Source organism: Candoia aspera, chromosome 7, assembly GCF_035149785.1.
Source record: "Candoia aspera isolate rCanAsp1 chromosome 7, rCanAsp1.hap2, whole genome shotgun sequence".
Taxonomy (NCBI): Eukaryota; Metazoa; Chordata; class Lepidosauria; order Squamata; family Boidae; genus Candoia; species Candoia aspera.
In genome coordinates, this window is record NC_086159.1 from 68,059,599 (window position 1) to 68,081,686 (window position 22,088).

At 40.0% G+C, this 22,088-nt stretch overlaps 1 protein-coding gene and 1 long non-coding RNA gene across 3 annotated transcripts; both read right to left on the reverse strand.

Annotated features, from left to right (window-relative positions):
* Positions 1-106: 106 nt before the first annotated feature.
* On the reverse strand, positions 107-15,251 carry DLD (dihydrolipoamide dehydrogenase). Of its 2 annotated transcripts, XM_063307988.1 has the most exons (14): positions 15,094-15,251; positions 12,936-13,011; positions 12,379-12,458; positions 11,375-11,443; positions 10,899-10,968; positions 9,787-9,887; positions 8,710-8,853; positions 8,427-8,528; positions 6,513-6,703; positions 5,080-5,250; positions 4,494-4,683; positions 3,331-3,468; positions 614-703; positions 107-484 (listed from the first exon to the last, which is right to left on the reverse strand). In XM_063307988.1, exons 1-14 carry the CDS (start codon positions 15,130-15,132, stop codon positions 419-421), a joined length of 1,527 nt encoding a protein of 508 aa, XP_063164058.1. In that variant the 5' UTR covers positions 15,133-15,251; the 3' UTR covers positions 107-418. The 2 variants fall into 2 exon arrangements, with proteins under 2 accessions (XP_063164058.1, XP_063164059.1); XM_063307989.1 differs by lacking the exons at positions 12,936-13,011; positions 15,094-15,251 and having other exon boundaries at positions 12,366-12,458.
* A 1,475-nt stretch (positions 15,252-16,726) lies between these two features.
* LOC134500665 (uncharacterized) lies at positions 16,727-18,771 on the reverse strand. The gene is made up of 3 exons (XR_010068285.1): positions 18,478-18,771; positions 18,052-18,116; positions 16,727-16,822 (listed from the first exon to the last, which is right to left on the reverse strand). It is a non-coding gene; the product is annotated as an uncharacterized LOC134500665 (long non-coding RNA).
* Between the last annotated feature and the right edge of the window lie 3,317 nt (positions 18,772-22,088).

A 22,088-nucleotide genomic window follows, 5' to 3' on the forward strand; every position in this document is an offset into this window, starting at 1 on the left:
TCTTTTTCACTCCAATTATAACCGTATTGTGCGAAAGTGACAATGGCTTATTTTAAATAATCAGAATGCACCATTTCCTCAGCAATGACAGAGCAACAACATGGGATAATATCAGACACTATATTTGAACGAAATGCATGATGGTACCTTTAAGCTCCCTCCAACTGTAAGCTGATATTGCTGTTTTTCTTCTGTGAAACTTAGAATGTACAATCAGTAATGCAATATAGTATTGGTAATATAATATACAGTTGTTGGTTCATTAATTCCAAACCCCTATTAGTTTAAATAGCTTAGTTTTTAAACAAAAGTTCACTTAATTAAGGCCTGGGAGTATTCCAAAGACCCAGTTTTCCACCAAGTCTTCAGCTGGTTTCACAGGAAAATGTGCTTTTCATATTATGGATGTTCCTTCACTTTAGAAGTTGATCGCCTTGCCAAATGATGCTGCTAAATTTGCTTCTCTGAAGGCTTCAGATACAGTCTGTTGGGAACACAGAAAAAATGGGGAAATGAATGGGGGAGAATGTAAGAAAGAAAAATTATGCAATTACGTAGAACCTTCATAAATCTCCACAATGCCAGCATGACTGATCAAGTTACAGGAACTTACTGGATGAGCATGGCAAACTCTGGCTACATCCTCACATGATGCACCATATTCCATTGCCAGAGCAGCTTCGTTAACCATTTCACCCGCACCCTAGAGAAAGAACAATCACAGCGATTGATGAAAATGGCACAAATGAGAATAAATCTGTGAAAAAATACAACAGCTGTGTATATTCATGGTTCTTTAAAAACAGCAAAATGTTAAAAAAATTACCTGTACAACAGTTACACTACAGCTTATATACAGATGTGGCCAAAAGTAGTGGTACTCTTCCACTTTTCCCCCAAGAATCCCAATTTGTCATGAAATAAGTTGAAACTGACAAAAGTAAATGGCATCCACCATTCTTTATTTCAGTGTTTCTCAATCCTGTCAACTTTAAGATGTGTGGACTTCAACTCCCACAATTCCACAGCCAGCAAGGGTTTTTGGGAATTCTGGGAGTTGAAAACCACACATCTTAAAAGTTGACAAGGTCGAGAAACACTGCTTTATTCCACAGAGTAGACACTTTGCTTTTGATGTATGACTTAACATATTCTTGTAAATAATAACACAAATGAAAGTGGTATGGATGCAACTATTGGTACTCCTTAGAAGTTAAAAGACGTGACTGGATTTTACTGATTTCTCAAACAGACTGTTCACTTTAGTAAGTATCAATGGTGTCTTCAATCTCATAATGGGTCACCCTGCCTATGCGAATGGAGAAAAGTACTCAGGGGGGTTGTGTCATCATGCACAGCACAGTGAACATGGACAAGAGAAAGAAAGGCAGAGAGTTGTCTGAGAAAGAAAGGAAGAAGGTAATAGCCAGGCATTGGTAAAGGTTTAGGCTACAAAACCATCTCCAAAGAGCTTCATGTTCCTGTGACCACCGTTGCTAATATTACCAAGAAGTTTAATGTCGGTGGGACTGAAGCCACCCTCCCTGGATGTGGCTGCAAGAGGAAAACTGATCCTAGATTGAACAGAAGGATAGTCAGAATGGTGGAGAAAGAACCAAGGAAAACCTCAGAAGAGATCAGGCTGACCTCCAAGATCAAGGGACAACAATAACAAATCACACCATCTGGTGGATGCTATTTACTTGTGCCAGTTTCAACTTACTTCACAGCAAATTAAGATTTTGGGGGGGAAAAGTGGCGGGGTACCAATACTTTTGGCTGGGTCTATAAATGCATCAAGAATATCATTTAAAGGTTCTCAACAACCAGAAGCATCTGCCGGGGGGTGGGTGGGTAAAAAAAGATGGCTGCCAGAACCATGCAATAAAAGCCCACCCCCCTTTGCAAAAAAAAAAGAAAAAAAAAGGCAGGACTTTTTTGGTGGATGTCTCTGGAAATAACCAAATTGTCACATAATTGTTTTAGATAGTTCATATTACTTCATCTATCACCTTCCAAAAGAACTCTTAGTATTTTATAGATTTCCACCGTTTAGGAGGAAATCAAAATAATCACTACACACTGGATAATGTTAGCAATTTAAGGAAATTCGAGAGTGAATAGGAAGAAGCATCTGTATTAGAAGATGGTACCTGCTTCTCATCTCCTTCTGAACTCTCCTTTAAAATACTTCCATAAGTGTAGCACCAAATTAAAAACAGACTCTTCTTTAATTGTTCAAAGGATTTTGTTCAATTAACCTATCTAATCTAACCATACAACATCTCTACATATTTTGATTGTATTAATGTGCTATACAAGGAAATAAAGCATTGTGTTTCAGAAATCTGGAGGTCTTATTTTTATGCACCTTCAAGCATATCTTGTAAGTGTAGCTGTAAGTGTAGAAACATGCTCTAAAAATTAAAACATGAAAGCTGCATTTCTAAATATGCAAAGGGTTAAGCCCCAAACTTATGCCCTTCTTCTCACACGCAGTTCTGAACAGTGTACACACATTTGGATTGTTTCCATTTTACCTTCTTTTATTTTCTTAATTTTATTATTTCTGAGGAGTTATATTCATAGCTCTGACAAAGCTATAGAGAAGAGAAAGTGCTCCCACGTTAATGAGGGCTAGGTTTCTTATGTGGTATTATTCACCTTCCATGGGACATGGTCATGGCACACCAGCACCACAGAACTGGGGAGTTTTTGTGCTAAAAACTAGAGGTGTGCAGCATTCAGATCAGAAACAGGAAAAAAGTGCTCTAGATCCAGCATGGGCATCCTTGGGGGACCTGTTGGCAACTCCCTAAAGGAGCCACCCTTTTCCTGGGCTCACAGAGTAGACATATGGGCCCAGGATAATACCCATTTGTGTTCAGGAGGTACAGACCCAGCAATAAGATGAAACTACTAATCTGAATCCTAACCTTTGAATTTTGCAGTAGATTAAGTTATATGAAATGCTGTGTTTCACCTTAAATTGCTAACAACACCTAGTTTATACAATAGTGATTATTCCGATTTCCTTCTGAACTGTGGCAATGCATAAAATACTAAAAGTCTTCTGATATGGTCAACCAACTAATCAATCAAGTTATACTGCTACTACTAAAAGTCACAGAAGAGAAGAAATGAAAGGCTGCTAGACGGAAAGAATTTTACAATGGTAGTTTTAGATGTAGCCGATTACCTGTCTGAACTTCTATAAGACATCAGCCACTGCTTTCTAGTCAGTGTTAGTTGTCAGTACAGATCTCCTATTCTAGTGTCACTCAACCTTGTGCAACAGTACAACACAGGAGGATCCTTCAGCATACTCACAGCGCCTAGAATATGTGCTCCCAGCATCCGGTCTGTTGTTTTGTGACTCAAGATCTTCACCAAACCATCTGTGTCAGCATTGGTCTTGGCTCTGCTGTTAGCAGCAAAAGGAAACTTACCAACCTTGTATTCTGTCCCCTGAAAACAGAGAGACACTATAAATTCCTGGAACTTACCCTTTGCTCTTAAACAAAATGTATACAGCCACTGCCTGGTTTAAGTATCCAGAAATCTGATCATACACTCAGAAGTGATGACAATTCCCACAATAAAAAACAATTTAAAAAAATCCTACATGTTAGAGGACTTATACTGATTTCCCACATGCAAAGGTTCTTTTTTCCTTTCCACATTTGCATTTTACTTGATTTCATAGGTATCTGGAATGGCTTTGGAAGGAGGGTGAGCAATCTTTTTGTGGCTGGGCCCCACATTTTCTTTCCAGAAAGATGCTCTCTGGGTTACAGGGAGTGCAGAGGTGATATCCAGAGGCCACCAGAATATCTGATCCTTTTTTGTGTTTTGGGACTTCAGTAAATTAGGTGTATTAATGCTAGCTGAGGCATCACATATCTATTTTAGGGCTTAATGTTAAAGAAGTGAACTGAAGCACCTGATTTCCTGTGTAATTTTGCCAGTGCAATCTTCAGGGAGTTACATGCAATCTACAGGTTGTCACCACACAAATTCTTTAAATGGTCTGGAGCCAATCTAAATCAGATCCATGACTGGAATGAGTCGTGATTACCTCATCCCACTGATTTCTCTAAGACAAATGCGTAGCTAATTTAACCTGGATCCAAACCATGCTTCCCTCCATTACTCAGGGGAGAGCAAAGAAAGGTGCAGGGCCCTCTGCTGGTGTAATATGGGGCAGCTCAGAATGCACATCAGTTTTCCATTAAGCTTGAATTTTAAAATAAGTGGGAGGCCTCTTAATGAGATCTACAAGCCCTTTCTGACATCTCTCCCTCACTTCCACCATATTATTCAAATCATGCTCAAGCAGAGATCACAAAAGAGGCGGCCAGCCCCTTGCTTCCTCTGTGGGCCTTTCTGAACCATTGCTATGATGAATTCCATTTACATCAGCATTTATTCTACTTATTTTTTAATGAACACCCCCCACCCCCAAGAGCAGAATGAAAAATGAGGAGGAGCACCTCTTCTTTCAGCTGTTCTTCTGATTTGCCAACCCAGGCAACTTCAGGGTGTGTGTAAATTACTGATGGCACACAATTGTAGTCAATGTGAACTGCACCTCCAGCTATTCCCTCAACGCACAAGATGCCTTCATCTTCGGCTTTGTGAGCAAGCATTGGTCCAGCCACCACATCACCAATTGCATAAATGCTGCCAGGTAAAAGAAAAATTAGGAAAATGTTGTATATTATTATATATATAAGGAACAGTGTTTGCTTTTAGACATACTGGCCTTAACTGGCCTTTGTAGAATGTATTAAGAAAAAAATAGCACACTGTCTTTAGATAATGGTGACTAAATTTGAAACATGTTGTCTTCTAAGGTAAAGCAATTCAAATCAAAATCATTTTTAATCCAAAGGTTGGGAACTCAAAACAACTGTTTAATTATATATGTTCCCCAACTTGAACAACGCTTATTATACTGACCTGTAACTAGTTTGGTAAAATGACAGGTTAAATCACACAATACAGAAGTTGTTTTTTTGTTTTGTTTTGTTCACGAGTTCTAATGGGTATCAAAAAAGTACTAATTATTTCACTTACTTTGGAATTTTGGTTTGGAACCTGTTGTTGATTGGGATTCTTCCCCGATTATCTAGTTCAATTCCCACATCTTCCAGACCAAGACTGTTAGTGAAGGGGCGCCGACCAATACAAACCAGGAGGACATCACAAGTAATCACTTCTGCCTTGCCACCAGCTGCAGCTTCAGTCCTAAGGAGAAAGGGTGAAACTCACTAATGGGGGTAGGGGGGGCATATACAGAGCATAATATAATTGAATCTTAATAACTTCCATTCATTCCATTGATTTTATAACCAGCCCAAATCCACTGGGTCTGGTGGTGTACAAGAGTGTCAAAATACAGAATAGAAAGGAAAAAATACATATAATTAATAGAAATTCCCCGACTGTCACCAGAAGCCTTCAGCCTTGGTTAAAAGCCCAGTGGAAGAGGCTTTATGAAAAGCCAGTAAGGAAGGGTTGTTTAAAATTATGGGGACAAGGAGTTGCAAGATACAGGAGCCATAACAGAAATGGTCTACCTTTATCAGATATATAAGAGGAATAGGTCAAAGGCTGACAAAAGTTAAAGAAGCTGTATGTTGCCATAGTCATACTATAAATCAGCTTATATGCCTGTTCGGAAGCAGTTTAGAACAGAAGGCATGCTATGATCCAATACTGTTGCCTCCCTGAATGGGTGAATGATCCTAGAATACCCTCTAAAGCAACTCTAACCATCACTCATCCAGTTTTTTCTTACAACCTATTAGCTATGCCACAAACAAAGCTCCTATACACAGCATCTGCTTTATGCTTTATTCATGCTTTCTCAAAGGGTGCAAAACCTATGCATGGTGAGAGAGAAGGATTATGCCCTATCGTTTGGTAAATATACATCAATACTTTGGATGCGATATTTGCTGCAATGTTTACCTGTATATAAATCATATACATTTAATTCATCTTCATTCTTACCCAAATACTTTTATTTTGATGGAGAACCACCATACAATGTTCTGAATACTTCGATGTTAGTATGAACAGTGGGCCACGTAATGGATTTTACTTCAAAAATGAACTTTCCTTTGTATAATGTAAGTGCCACAGAATTCCTAGGCAATATCAACTTCAGTCACTTTAACTGAGTTTTATTCTGCATGATGCAATCACAACAGATCTGGAAAATGCAGATTAAGTAAGACTGGTAGAAGCAACAGCCATCACTATCCAAAAGTAGCAATTAGCTACATAAATATCCTTGATGCTCAAAAAAGGATGAGGATTCTTTGTTACTAAAGTAAAATAAAATCTGTTTACAGCATCTCTGTATTATATTGAATGAATTCAAATTTCCCAACTATCTGTTTTGAAATATACCATGTTTTCCAGTCTTAATACTAAAGAGGCTAATTAAGATTTTACAGGAGAAGATGACTTAAAGTTCAGGTATTTGCCTACTGAATACTTACGAAACATCAATCTTTCCATCTGGTTTCTTAGTGGCTCCAGTTACTTTAGTATTTAGTTTAAATTTAAGCCCTTGTTTCTGGAGAATACGCTGGAAGTTCTTGGATATCTCCATATCAATGCCCAATCCACCAACATGGCCCAAGAATTCCACAGCTGTCACATCTGCACCTAAACGCTGCCAAACTGAACCCTGTGATCAACAACAATCAAGTTTTCAAAACGGTGTTCCCAAGACAGAGAAGGAACTTCACACTCATCAAGCTAATATCCACAACCCCATGAAATAAAACATTCTTCAAACTTGAAATGAAAAGCCTTTTTACATTATGTGACACAAGCCACACGATCGAAGAGATTACCTTCTCATTTGATCGCATTAATTAATTCATTTTTTATTTTTTTCCCACCCAATGATACAACGTCAAAAATAATTCCCCAAAATGTACGCCAGACAAGTTAGTTGTCCAACCAAGAAAGCCTCTTCCACCTCCTTGTACAGCATACAAAGCAAAGTATGCACACAACTTGCATTTATAAAGCATAAACCCCAGAGGCCTCTAGAGCAGGGTTTCTCAACCAGGGTTCCGTGGAACCCTTGGGTTCCATGAGAGATCACTAGGGGTTCCCTGAGAGATCACTATCTATTTAAAAAATTATTTCAAATCCGGGCCACTTCACATTAGAAAGGTAAGTTTTATTCTTTATTTTCAGTTTAAGAACACTGTTCATGCATATATACAGGCCTACCCATGAAACAGATATAATAATTTTGTAACTTCTGGCTTATATCTGAGCCTGAATGTGCAGGGGTTCCCCGAGGCCTGAAAAATATTTCAAGGGTTCCTCCAGGGTCAAAAACGTTGAGAAAGGCTGCTCTAGAAGCATGAATTCTAACACTACACATTCTTTACCTTTAACTTCCCACCAAACGCAACCTATTTCTACATTACTGTACTATTACTGCAACATGTATTTGTGATCACCAAACTGCAACCGATTCATTGCAGGAGAGAAGCTAAACCAAGGAAAGATAAAGACCCACGTTTACAGGCTCTGTTTTTTTCCCACTCAACACCTTAGCTCTGGTTCTTGTTCTGACTTCCCTCTCCCACTGGATCCCCATTCAAATATTCACTGGGCTACCTGGTAAGAAAAGTCCCACATTTGAGACAAGTTGCAGCCTGAGGCAGGGCTACAATCCAGGGCTGCATGGAATTGGTTCTTTCATGCACAAAGTAGACAAACAGTAAGTTCCATTTATGCAACTGTGGTCACTTGAAATACAACTACTGTGATTGTAAGAGTTGTAGACATGTAAGAAAAAACCACATGTGAAGCACTGGCTTCTCCAACCACAGTTGCTAATTTGTAAGACTAATGACAGCCTCTCAGGAAGACTGTAAGGAAGAAGGAAACAATCTGCAAGAAATTACCAGCAATCTATTTGTTTATTTCTTTACAATATTTGCAACCCATCGCAATCCAAAGACCTGGGAGGTATACAACAAAGCCCATAAACAATGAGTGAAAAGCATGGTAGACTGAAGTTGTCTTAACCATGTCATGGAAAGTCCAGGAGGGAGGGATCCAGAGGAAGTAAGTTCCAAAGCAGGATGCCGTTACAGGAAGGGCCATGTTCTTCTAGGGGTGAGGGAGGAGTGACTCTCAGCAGGCCTTCTTGAGATGTTCGTGAGTTAATTTTGGCAATGCATGCCTGATATATTTTGGTGCTGTGCCATATGGGGCTTTGTAGATGATAACCATCACTTTGAATTTAGCCCAAAAGTCTGCTGGTAACCAGTACTGCAATTTCAAAGCCGGTGTTATCTGGCAATGGTGGGCCTGTCCCACCTGCACGTTAGCCACCATGTCCCATTAGAGACACTAAAAACCACAGAGAGCCCATTTCTCACCAGTTCCACACCAATGACTCCTGCACCAATGACCACCATTTTTTCAGGGACTTGTTTCAAAGACAATGCGCCAGTGGATGATACAACTGTATCTTCATCAATCTAAATAAATTTAAGAGAAAAAAAGTCCTCTTTAGGGGACAGAGATAGTACCCAACAAAACTATCTAAAACGTCACCCATAACTTTCACACAGTTAAGTTTAAAAAATATTTTCTCGTCAACAAACGTCTGGGTGAATATTATGAGTGTTCTGCTAGATAAGCTTCAAAGTCAAGCCATACCGTAATTCCTGGAAAAGGTGTTACTTCAGAACCTGTAGCTATAAGGATGTTCTTCGTATTAATAACCTGAGTGCTGCCATCATCCTTGGTTGCTGTGACCTGGTTTTTGCCAGTTATTTTTCCAAAGCCAGACACATGCGTTACCTTACCCAAAAAGAAAAAAAAAATCCTTTTTTTAAAACAATCACCTGTTGCAACACCTCATAATTTTAATAATAATAATTGAAATACATTATGGCAGAATGCCCTTTAGGATCCTCAAGGCCTTAAGAAGAGGATAACTATCCAACTGTTTTTAGAAGTCAAATTAATTAATGTATCAACTCAGGAAGCTAAACTCCAACATGGTGAGATGACCTGAGCTATGACTTCTTACATACAGATTCTTGAAAATCAGAAAACAGATCAGACTATTTGTCTGAGCTAATTAATGTAAGAAAAACAAATCCATACCTGATTTGTAGCAATGGAATTTATATGCTTTCTCTGGTGAGTGAGGGACTTGGAAGATAAATTTCTTTGCTTTTTTGATGGAAAAATCCAAGAGGACTTTTAAGCAATCTGTCTAATTTTTCTAAGTGGTTCTGTTAATAAATATTTTCTAGAAATCTCCCTTTTTCCCTTATTATTTATACAGCATGTATTGTGCAAATATATGTTATTTATTTAATAGAAATTCAATCCATATATTGAATTTGTAAATGTATTAAATTTGAATTTTTTGTTTAATCTAGGTAATATTCACAGAATTAATTTGCTGAAGCAATATGAATGCTTTTGCAAATTTCATAAAGGGGAAACAATAAAAACAAGCCATTTTGAACTGATGGAGTTTATCCTTGCTTTGCTTTCCCCATGTGCTTGTCGTAAACCATCATTTCACCCTTGAAAAGGAATCTCTGTGTGCTGAATGGCAAAGTGAATTGCTATCTAAGCCAATTATGCAACAAAACCCATCTATCCAGCACACAGTATTATAGAAATCCCATCCTCCCCCAGCAGATTAAAGAGGTGTAAAATGCTTTATAGCTGGGAATAACGTAAACAAAAACCAGTGTGTTTTTGTCAAAAGCATACCTTATTCTGTTTAAACAAGTGAGCAATTCCCCCTGTTAAAGACTTCACTGCACCACTCTTCTGTTCCATCATTTTCTCTAAATTCAACCGGAGACCTGTAACTGTTTAATACAAGTTTTGGGTGGCAAGGAGTATGTAGTCTTGGGTGTTCAGCATTCTTAAAGGCAATTCACAGATCAATTAAACAATGCAATCCAAATTTAGTTTGGAGGGAGGGAGGGAGCCAGTGAAATCACCCCCAACCCTGCTCAGATGGACCCTTCCCTCTCCCAGGGGCCCTTACTACTATCTGCCCAATGGGAGGTTTTTTTTTGGGGGGGGAGTGTCTTCAAATCAGTATTGACTCCTAACAACTGCCTGGACAAGTCCCTGCAGTTTTCTTGGCAAGGATTTTTGGAAGTGGTTTGCCACCGTCTGCTTCCTAGGGCTGAGAGAGTGGGCCAAGGTCACCCAGCTGGCTTTCATGCCTAAGGCAGGACTAGAACTCAGACTCCTGGTTTCTAGCCCAGCAGTCCTCTGTTAAACCTTGAAGGGTCTCTAATATAAAAGAAACCATAAGGAATGCAATGTTTGGTGAATCAATTATTTAATGTATCAGAAAGATCCCTCCAATTAACTAGACAACAGATTTTTGAAAAATAGGAGCCGGTCACACAGATCAGTAAGATGTTAACACTAAACTACCTGGGCGAACTTGAATGAGTTCTCCCTTCCTTCCACACTCTTAAAAAAAAATAATCCAGTGTTATGCCATCTCCATACTAGAAATCCTGCATAGATGCTAACAAAGCCCACTGGAAATTAAAAGTTCAAAACCCTGTTTTTTAATCAAAGACTGATTAAATCAGAATTCCTCACCTGAATGTAATGTCACACTAAGTAAAAAAAAAAAAGCATAAACTAAACTGTGTCTCTTCCTCTGGCCACAAAAGAGGAGAACAGAGGTAACAAAAACTTGCCCACCAGTTAGCCAATGGTTCAATTTTAAATCAAAAATAAAAACAAGGTGGAATTCCAAAGATCTTTCTGCCTGTGCATTCTGAAACCGTTACATTCTTGGCTAGGTCCCAATCTAGCAGAATTTGGGTTATATAGTTGCCTGGCATACTCACTTTCAATTCCCCTACTAGCAAAGTCTTTCCCATGAGCCAAATGATACAGATGTGAATTGTTTAACAAGGCCTGTAATATAAAGCAGACTTAAATTAAACACACCATCTATCCAGAAAATGCTGCACTAAAAAATTAGTGTATTTAAAATAACTACTTTTCTTATAAGGTTAGGTAAAGCACTTACACTCTGGTTATCACTACAGCTTCAGGACTGCTCCTCCTCAATGTTTAGTATTTGAGGTCTCTTGTCTTACCTTAAGTAGTCATTCAATCTACTCAACACTGTCTCAGTACCAGTCTTCTCCACCTCCCATATATTTGGGACTGCACCTCCAAGAAGTCTAGCTAATACAACCACAATGCAATTCATAAACTACAGCTTCTAAAAATACCATTTTAACTATCATTCCCAAGTAGCCAAATTTAGATGTATATTTGCCTCCAATATAATGGGAAAGCTAAATCCCAAACCTACCTTAGAAGGTATGCATCCAACATTCAAACAGGTTCCACCCAGCGTTTCATTTTTCTCTACACAGACAGTCTAAGATTTAAAAACAAGAGTTATTTTACAACCTCAAGGCCATATCATGTTTCATTTTGCTGCAAAAAATGTGTTCCTGGGTTTTTAGGAGGTGGCAGCAGCATTTTTCCCACTAGAGAAGCTTAATTTTAAGCTCTGCAGTTTTTACAAGTTAAGAACACATTTCATGGAGAGTTAAAAATAAGATTAATGACAAAGGGTAGTTATAAAAACAAAATTATCTACTCTATCTCATACTTCTGAACAAGCCTGCTTTCAAACAATAATTTGGCCAGATGTTTCCTACAGAAACCCAGATAGATAGAACTGTCCTCAGAAGGTGAGATTCTAGCCTCACTTTCTGAGGACAATTCTATTATAACCTGTCCAGAAAGCATCTCCTTTTGCAAGATGATACAATACGACAAGAACTATGCCTTAGTGGCAGAATTAGACAGGCATTACTGAGGAACTAATTCTCAAAGGGAAAGGGAAAAAACAGTGGTCAAGCTGAGTTTGATTCTGGATGATATATCGAAGCCATTTTCTTGGGGAGAGAATGGGCTTGCCCTTCTGGCGTGCTTTTTTCAATTCCCCACTCTAGTCTACAACCTTGGAAACGCCTGGTGGTCTCCCATCCTACTGGTCAAAGGCAATGGAAAGCCAAGGAAATCATAGTCATATTCACTGTGACACTAGAAATCAAACTCAACTGAGGGAGAATTCACATTATTTCATTCTCAAGAGTTTCTATTTCAAATGAGCTTCTTGCAGATTACAGTGTTCTAGTAATGTTCATGTTCTAGTCACTGAATGTCCATCCCAGTTAACCACCTTCTACCGATGCACAAAATACAGATGACCAAACTTCAACTTTTTTGCTGGTTGACAAGAGCTTTGGCAAAATTTTCCAAATTACTGGTACATTACCTGATTGTCTTACCATGTTTGCTCACCTTAAAGCCAAGTTGAGCAGCTTTGATAGCAGCAACATAGCCTCCTGGGCCAGACCCAATGACAGTAACATCAGCATCAACTGACAAAAAGACACAAATGTAGTAATAATAATTTTAAAAATTGTGGAAAATGTTGTTTTTTAATTACATCTTTAAAGATTGCCAGAAAAAAGAACTTTAGCTAAACAATTATACCTCCATTGCTATAGAATATATTGTTCATTATTTTGGTACAGATATCGTCTTAAACAAGCGAACAGCCATAGCAATATTCAAGTGTATTATAAACAATTCCTCGATCAGATTTTTTTTTATAACAGAGCCAATTCCAAAGCTCTGGTGGCTTTGTTAAGGTGCTTCACTATGCAATCATCAGAATATGTAGTATAAATGCATAAATACCAGATGCAGTTTCTGGTAGAACTCAAAAAGTGGGATCAGAATATAATAAACAAATAAACAGTAATGCAGATAAACACCACCCAGAAAGGAACTGTGGATTCTATGAACAGAGAAATCCAAGTTTTCCATGTAATTCAAAGCTATGTAATATTTACCTTGATCAGCATAAGTTCTCACAGGCCCTGCTGAAATGCTTTGTAAGCCATGCTGGATCCGGCTAAAATGGCCTCTCTGATTTGAGGAAAAGAAAGGAAGGGGAAATAATAAGTTTATATTCTTTTATAAAGATGCTACATATAGATCACAGTAATGCCTAATCTGTCACTCACATATGCATTCACATTTATTCTAATTAAAATTCTTTATTCTTATGTTTCAGCTTTAGTTTATGATTCCACCTCTATTCATGGCAGCCCGAAATAGAAAAAAATCTTCAATGTCTGTCTTTTCTGGCATCTAAATTCTCTCAGAAAGAATAACATATTTTATACAATGCATTGTGCAAAAATTTGACCCTTATTGGTATGTTTTCTGCATCTTAGGCAATATTTCTGTTTATTACATCCTGCTAAGATAAAGGTTTGAAAATAAAAGCTGAAGGTGCTTTTCAAGTGAGTAGCCAGTCTTAAGACTGCTTCTGACTGCAGATTGCAAATAGCGAAGTCTATTACGTGTAAATAAGCTTATAAGCCAATACTTCCTTACAAACCTTGACCTTTCGTCCTTGGAATTCATCTCAAAGCCGCATTAAAATCTGTTTATATAGCAGAAAAAAATTACTAAACAAGCTATTGCGCCCAATTACTTCTGATTACCTCAAATCTCAGAGAGGCAAATCAGAGAGGCAAATGAAAGGTTCTTACAGAGGACCAGCTTAGTCTTATCACATTATGAAACAATATACTGTATTGGAGAACACCAAACAGAGGTCCTTCATTTCAGAAAACTGCAGAACAGTCAGATTCTCATAGTTTTACCTAGAAAAGCTAGAATTCCAATTACTCTAATTCCCAAGGAGTAAGTGACAGAAGATCTAGAAATATAGGGTGTACCAAAAATCAGGCCCCATAGACTATTTATTGTATAAATTACATTAAATGTTCAAATTGATTGCCATTTCCTTCTGAACTCTACAGTACTCATTTGACACATGATCTTTGAACATTCGTAAGTGCAGTAACATTTTCTCTGAAAAAAATAAAATAAAACATACTGTGATTGGCCTATGGGGCCTGACTTTTGGTACACCCTGTACAGAAGTGATGGCTGGCTGATTTATACAGAACAAAGGACTGCCAAAGTAAAATTGGAAAATATGATTATGAACTTTGATAAAAATATGGAGAAAAATTCCAGGGAATACATGTAAATTTTGAGGGATTCGCTTTGACTGTTGTATTGCTCTGTACAGGGATGGGTCCTGCTAGAGTTCGCTATAACCACATAAAACATTTGTGAAAGAACAAACCCCCAAGATGTTAGACTAACACTCCCATCTCCCTCAGCCACCAGGGAAGACCACCAGCCTAAAACCAGCAAAATGGCTCACAGATCTGCTACTGATTCAGCATGGGATATACTCTTCCTATTTCATGGTCTATGAGTAGGAATTCTGGCTTCCCCAGATATTTAAGCCTATAATTGCAGTAAGATTCAACCAGCTTGGCCAGCAGTAACCAGCATTGTTGGGGACTCTTGTTGTTTATTCGTTTAGTCGCTTCCGACTCTTCGTGACTTCATGGACCAGCCCACGCCAGAGCTTCCTGTCAGTCGTCAACACCCCCAGCTCCCCCAGGGACGAGTCCATCACCTCTAGAATGCCATCCATCCACCTTGCCTGGGGACTCTTGCCTACCTACAATATGCACTGTTCTTGCTAACTCCTTAGCGCGCACTGCGTGCACGTGTCCTCTCTATACGCAGAAGAAGCACTCGTACAGTGCTTGCTGTATTTGCATACATATCCATCTTCAATGATAGTTTACTCCCGATCTGATCCCCAAACTAACCCCAGTCTGGATTAGGCCGCCATCCAGGCTAAAACGTAGCTGGCTAGCCGGGGCTCAGAGTATCCTCGCACGCTGCCCGGCACGTCCTTTGGCGTGCTGTGTAGAGCAGCCGGAGACAGCCAAGCCAAGCCAAGCCGCGCGCGCTCGCCCTCCTGGGGGCCGACGGTCGGCCGGCGGAGGGCCCGGAGAAGAGCCGGCGGAGCTCCCGCCCCCGGCGGGCCCGCCTCTCCTAGGCCGCGGGCCTGCGGCTTCTCCTCGTGCTCCTCCCGCGCCCCGCCGAGCCCCTGCGCCCCGCCGGCGGTACCTGGGCGAGGGCGCAGCACACCCGGCTCCAGCTCTGCATGTCGGCGGCGCTTCTTCACGGCCGCCTCCCCGCCACCCGCGTCCGCCGAGCCTGCGAAGGAGAGGCAGCCGCACCACCACCTCCAAGGACGCCGCGGAGGACTCGCGCAGGCGCGGCAGCCGGAGCAGGCGGGGCGAAGGCGGCCGCCGGCGCGGGGGGTCGCCCTCCCCTCCAGGCCGGCGGAGGCGGCCTTCTCATGCAGCCGCCCGAGTGAAGCCTGCGCCTGGCGGTGCGAGGGAGTGCCGGCGTCGGCCGTGGGCGGGGCGTGGCGCGGCGCGGCGCGACGCTGCTCCCAGACCGAGGAAAGGCTGGCGCGTCTTTTTCTCCTTCCTTCCTTCCAACCCGCGGCTGCCCGTTCTTGCTCCTTGCTTTGGAAAAGCAGCTTCCCAGGCCTCGAAAAGGGCGCCTTGCTAAATCCCAGATTTGGCAGCAGATCTGTCTGTGGGTGGATCGTTTCTTTTATATTTATTTTTTTTAGAATTTCTAAATACCATAAAAGTATAAAGAATCAAAGGAAGGATAAGAAAAAGGAAAAAAATACAGAATTGTGACTTCCGCCCTTTCTATGGAGTAGTTGGTATCTTCATTTTTCCCTTCCTTTCCCTCTTTTTTCTTTTCCTTTTTTGTAATTCCCTTCCCTTTTTAGTCCCCAAATCCATAAATCATCAATTCAGTCTTCTTTCAACAGAACATCCATATTAGGTTTCCCATCTTTCAAAAAGGTCTTTATTGTTTTTTCCCTGACCAAACTGGTCAGCTTTGCCATTTCTGCAAGTCCTGTCGCCAATCTTCTACCATGAATATTTCTGGCTACATCACTTCTTGAGGAAAGAGTCTGGTACTCGTGGTGGGGGTCACCAACTGCGTAATTGGCAAATCCTCCTTGAGAGTCTCCTTCTTTCAAGGTGATGGGTTGATTGTCCATCTTAAAAACAATGACTCTGTCGTGAAGTGGGACTCCCCAGTCTGATTTTACCTACTGGCATATTGATGATGATGTGCCATCAAGGAAGTGTCAACTCTTGGTGACCACATAGATTTTGTTTGTGATGATCTGTCCCTAACCTGGTCTTTAAGGTCTTCCAACATTGCACCCATTGCCACTGTAACTTAGCCCATCCACCTTGTTGCTGGTAATTCTCTTTCCTTCCACCTTTCCCAGCATTAGAGCCTTCTCCAGAGAGCTAGGTCTTCACATAATGTGTCTGAAGAAAGATAATTTATGCCTGGTCATTTGTACCTCAAGTGAGAACTCTGAGTTGATTTGTTTGATAATCCATTTGTTTGTTTTCTTGGTTGTCCATGGTAGACTCAGAAGTCTTTTTCAGCACCAAAGTTCAAAAGCCTTTTCCAAAGGTAGCTATAAAAGGCTGAACTTCCAGACATCCCTTAATCTGTCCAGTGGGAAGGATTTTAGTCCTTCCAACCAGAATTTCTCCTTTCAGAATTAGTGTGGGCCAGTCCTGAAATCAAGGAGTGTGTAGCCACACAGTCTTGCACACAGGATGATTTTAATAAGAAATCCCCTCATCTGGAGCAATTAATTCAAATTGTCTGTAACAGCAAATTTACTGGGAAAAGTGGACAAAAAGCATGCAAAGAATTCCAAATACTTTTTTCCTGTATGTGGGGACCAAAGCCCCTTCTAAACCATCTCTGGTGGACATGGAGCTAGTTGCTCATTTGCATCCTGGAAAGAAGAGCTGCTTTTTATCCATTGCCTTACATACAGAAACCTACCTTCTTCTATCTCACATACATACTATTTATCTCACATACAGAAACCCACCTTCTTCCAAGCTTCCTCTGCAGGAAGTAGAAAACACTGATTCCTTGCATAGGGAAGAAGTAGACAGAAGCTTCTGAATCCCCACCTGTACACTTCCCCATATGCCTTTTACAGTGCAATTGTTCCAATCACTTCTTTACAATAGATGGAACAGTCTAATCACAGGGGAGAAAAGAATTAACATTATATGCAAATCCATTCCCAACCTCTCCCAAGGCTTCTGTACCAACAGTACACCAATATACCCCTTTGTTGTTTATTCGTTCAGTCGCTTCCGACTCTTCGTGACTTCATGGACCAGCCCACGCCAGAGCTTCCTGTCAGTTGTCAACACCCCCAGCTCCCCCAGGGACGAGTCCGTCACCTCTAGAATATCATCCATCCACCTTGCCCTTGGTCAGCCCCTCTTCCTTTTGCCCTCCACTCTCCCTAGCATCAACATCTTCTCCAGGGTGTCCTGTCTTCTCATTATGTGGCCAAAGTATTTCAGTTTTGCCTTTAATATCATTCCCTCAAATGAGCAGTCTGGCTTTATTTCCTGGAGGATGGACTGGTTTGATCTTCTGGCAGTCCAAGGCACTCTCAGAATTTTCCTCCAACACCACAGTTCCAAAGCATCGATCTTCCTTTGCTCAGCCTTCCCTATGGTCCAGTTCTTGAAGCCATACTGTATGTTACTGTGGGGAACACCATTGCTGTAACTATGCGGACCTTTGTTGTCAGTGTGATGTCTCTGCTCTTAACTATTTTATCGAGATTTGTCATTGCTTTCCTCCCAAGAATTAAACATCTTCTGATTTCCTGGCTGCAGTCAGCATCTGCAGTAATTTTTGCGCCTAGAAACACCAACTCTGTCACTGCCTCTATGTTTTCTCCCTCTATTGCCAGTTATCAATCAAGCTAGTTGCCATAATCTTTTTTTTTTTTTGAGGTTTAACTGCAATCCAGCTTTTGCACTTTCTTCTTTCACCTTCCAGGGTAGAATTGTGATTTTAACTTCTATTGTCAATTTTGCCCCTTTTCCAGCCTCTTTCATAGATTATAGTTTTCCCAGCCTTTCCCAAGTCACTTGTACAGAAGATAGAGGACACTAGTCACTGGCAGACAAAGAATGGAGAAGTTAACAATACCTCCCCAAATCATTTTTTCATACATTCCCAAGCAATCATCACCCTAAGACTCTTCCAAGCAGTCTCTACAGGAGGAAAAAGAAGTGGGTCATTTGCATAAAGGGGAGGGAGAGGTTGCATAAAGTAGATAGGGCAGCCTGTCTTGGCACTGTCAGTCCTTTAAGAACACTGAGACCAAAGTCTCTTTCAAGTCATCCCTGATGGGGGATTGGCTGAATGTTTGCACAGAGAGAAAAGTTAGCCTTATTTCCCCAGCCTTTTCTCCCAAAGCACCCTTTTTACAATTTTCAAGGTATTCTTCCAAAATAAAACTATCTCAGCTTCTTGAAGGCACCAGTTCAAGTGAGACAAGGCAATCTTTCGTATATAAAAGAAAGATGCTGGTATACTTCTCCCCAGATGAAAGCAGATATCATATTTGGAGACCTTTTTTGTTGGAGATCTTCTTCATAGAATAGTTGAGGGTGATACTCCATTAGGGAAATAGAGATAGTCCAGTTGGAGACACTCAGGAATTATTTGACCTGCCTCTCTCTACTGAAATGGGTTCCATAGAAAAGATGCCGGAAATGGCTCTGCATTGTGGAGGAAACATTCAGCTGGTGCATGCACCAGATACGAATTTTACTGCCTTCTCCTTCTCCATTGTGTTTATTAAGACATCAAAGGTTTCAGACTATCACAGAAGGTCTTAATAAACACAATGGATTTTATTACATTATGATTAATTGATAATATACTTGTAGTTTGTCCCATGTGTATTCTGCATCTCCATAGCTATTCTCCCTCCCTTTTCTTCCCCATCCCAATTTAAATCCTACATCAGTTTAGCTACTCCATCTGATGAAGTGATCTGTAAAACAGTTATGCTTTTTGTAAAATGTTTTAGTCTGAAAGGTGCTACCAAACTCCTTGTGATTCTTGGCTGTCATTGACTAAGAAGTTCTGCTTTTGCAGTAAAAAAAAAAGAGATGAAAAATCAGATTTGGGGGAGTGGAAAAAAAATGAAAAATTCTTCCCATGTTTTCAACAAGCAAATAACCTTCAGGATTGCTTACAAAATTATAAACATTTTAATTTTCCAAAAGATAATCCAAATTTATGTGGGAAGGTACCCAGAAAGAAGGAGTTCAGGAGTCTCTTGCTTGATAGCGTTAGTGCAATTTCTTTGTTCCAGAATACTTTGAAATCTGAAATAAAGTGTCCTGGGCAGTTAAAACGCTCTGTTACTTTGTCCTTGTTTTGAGTTCTGATGTCAAACTTGTATCTATGAATTCTTTTGCATAATAATGTCTGACCTATATTCCTATACCTAAACTACGTGTTACACTGCCCTACAATAGTGTGAGATGCCATTTTCCACAAGATGGCACTGTGTGCTTGTTTCCAATCATGGTCTTATTCCCTCTTATTTTAGGAACTGGAGAAATTATTAAACCGTTCCATTTTCATTTTATTGCTGAAGTAGAAAATCTACATAATGGAGGGTATCAAGCCACTTAGGGAAATCCTGGATGCCACTTCTCGTAACTGAGCTTAGGGATCTTCCCCGTAGCTTGCTTTAAGTGTTTTCCTTCTGTCTCTGAGCCAGCTGAAAACCAGTCCAGCATGTATTTCACTGTCCCTGTTGCCAATTCCCCTTCATTGCTCAGACTTCCAGCCAGATGAAAAGATGTCCTGATTTCCCAAACAGGGAAAGGTAAAAGCAGGGAATCTGAACATTGCCTGAGACACACGAGTGGCACAAATGTGCTACAGGAACAGCACTGATACTGGTTTTCCATATTCTCCGAACCAAAAAGTGCCAGAGAAGAAATTCTGATATATGTGTGAACTAGGTGGTGATTAAAGTCATGCTACACTAAGGCATTCTTTAACTATGGTTTAAGTAAAACCTAAATAGCTGTGTTTACCATGGTTTACAAAGTTCACACACGATGCTAAGCCACAAACCAACCAACAGCAACTCAGTTATTGTGGTTTTCAAATCAAGCTTAGGGCTTAGTGTGATGTGCAAATTCAGTTAATGCTTATACAATAAACCATGGTTAAAACAAACTAGTTTAATAAAACATTGGAACTCAGTTTGTGATTATTTAAGAAAGAGCTATTTAAAAATCTAATCCATAGCTGATCAATTCTACAGTGCAAAATGAAAGGGTCTTCATGCTTTAAAAAACAATCCCTACAAAAATACACATTCCCAAGTAACTCTGGAGGAGAGACTAATACTTCTGCCTTTAATAAATTGTTATTTTGCAAAGGACCATTTTAATCATAAAATCAGCAAGAGAGGAGCACTTAAAAGCCCTTTGACCTACACTATTTTAGTAGCTATTTTTAGCAAGCATATAAGTAAATGTAACTGTGCTAATATACATTGAGCATTTCATCTTGTTTGACTCCCACTGAGACTACAGCTAAATTAGCTTCAGACAGTCTGCCTAGCCTTCCCCCCCTCCCCACTTACCTTCTCTCCAGATTTCAAGCTGATCTTGATGCTGACATCAACATTCCTTTCCTGTCTGAAACAATTAAGCAGGAAAGGTCACAATGCATCACAGCTGTGATGCCCCCTTGGTGTTAGGCGGCAGCAATGAATTCACAAATTTTAGCAGATAATTCATGTTAATCATTATTTTTCCACCAATCAATAAGCACTGAAGTCTAAGCAATATCTGAACTTCATCATCCATTCATTTACTTATGTGTTCAAGAAGTCTTTTGGCTGATACTGGAAATATCATTTGGTAGTGTATTAATGATAGGGTAAGATGGGAAAGGAGTGGAAGGTTTGATGCCAGCTGATCTCTGCAAATGGATAGCATAAGACCTGCTTTGGACCAAGCTTTTGCGAAGGGGAAAGAGGATGAAGTTGAGCTTCATCGCTTTGCAGAAATTATCTAAATATAATTTAACTCTACAGCATATTGGAATATCAGATCACAACAGGACGTCTTTTAAAGCGCACAAGACTCTGGTATTGTCATTTCCTATCCATTTCCATTATCTGTAGGAGTTCCCATAAATTACCTTTATAGGATTGGATTATTTGAGACAGCAGTTGTTGGAATCCTCTGATACGTTCCACTCTTTCTCAGGCTACTGAGAAAGGTGTTGAAATAGAAGTCATGTCACTACCAAGCTTGAGGAAGATTAGCATAAATAGTAGCAGTTGTTTGTATAGTTATTGTTCATTTATAACTAACTAGTTGAGCAAGAAGGAATAGATAAGTAGCCAAACAGTCTCTTAAGTAACAGCAGACATTAATAATGAGTAGAAGAATTTCCACTATGTGTATACATAGCATGCTGAAATGCATCAAGCATTCCGCATTTGACTTAACACAATCTCTGACTTCTCAAGCTATTTGGCTACACAGACTCTTAAAGGAACCACAGTCCCTTGTCCTGTTTCTTGCAGCTGTAACACCGTTGTTGAGCTTGGTATTGTAGTCTTGATTGAGAAAGTAAAGAATAGAAGAATTAGTTAAGGCTACTAAAATTGGTTGCAAAAGTCCAGAAGATCCCCAGAAGGGAGCAAAGAAATACAGAGAACACTAATGGTCATCTGGTTTTGGCATCCCAGCCTTGTACATCTGACCAATGCCCAGGACTCTGTTCTGGCAAAACTAGAGAAATATTTCTGGTAACTGATAACTATGGGGCACAAAGGCACCCCATTAATAAACAATAAAAATGAAATAAATGCATCTATCTTGGCCTCTACAGACCTGTTCTGCGTGATTGTTTTTTGTCAACCATCAAGGGCCCCTTTTTTTTTTGAAAAAGTAAATAAGTAACATCATATTTTATGAAGACAAACTCTACTACCTAGCTATGGAAAATATGGGAAATTACACTTTCCTTATTTCTTGCCCAGAATTGGCTCAACTTTGCAACTCTCCCACGGGTGTCATATTCCACACACTTACTCTGGAGTAAGTTATTCTGATTAGGGATTGCATCACATTCTAAGAGAGAGATGGCTAGAATCCCAAAGAACATTGTGTTGTTATGTAAAGTTCAATGCCATT

Coding starts and splice junctions, on each gene's coding strand:
- DLD (XM_063307988.1), bottom strand. CDS start 15,132: ATGCAGAGCTGGAGCCGGGTGTGCTGCGCCCTCGCCCAG. Junction 3,469..4,493: donor AAGAACAGCTGAAAGAAGAG/GTGCTCCTCCTC, acceptor CTCTGTTTTCAG/GGGACAGAATACAAGGTTGG. Junction 704..3,330: donor GAGCACATATTCTAGGCGCT/GTGAGTATGCTG, acceptor TTCTTTCTCTAG/GGTGCGGGTGAAATGGTTAA.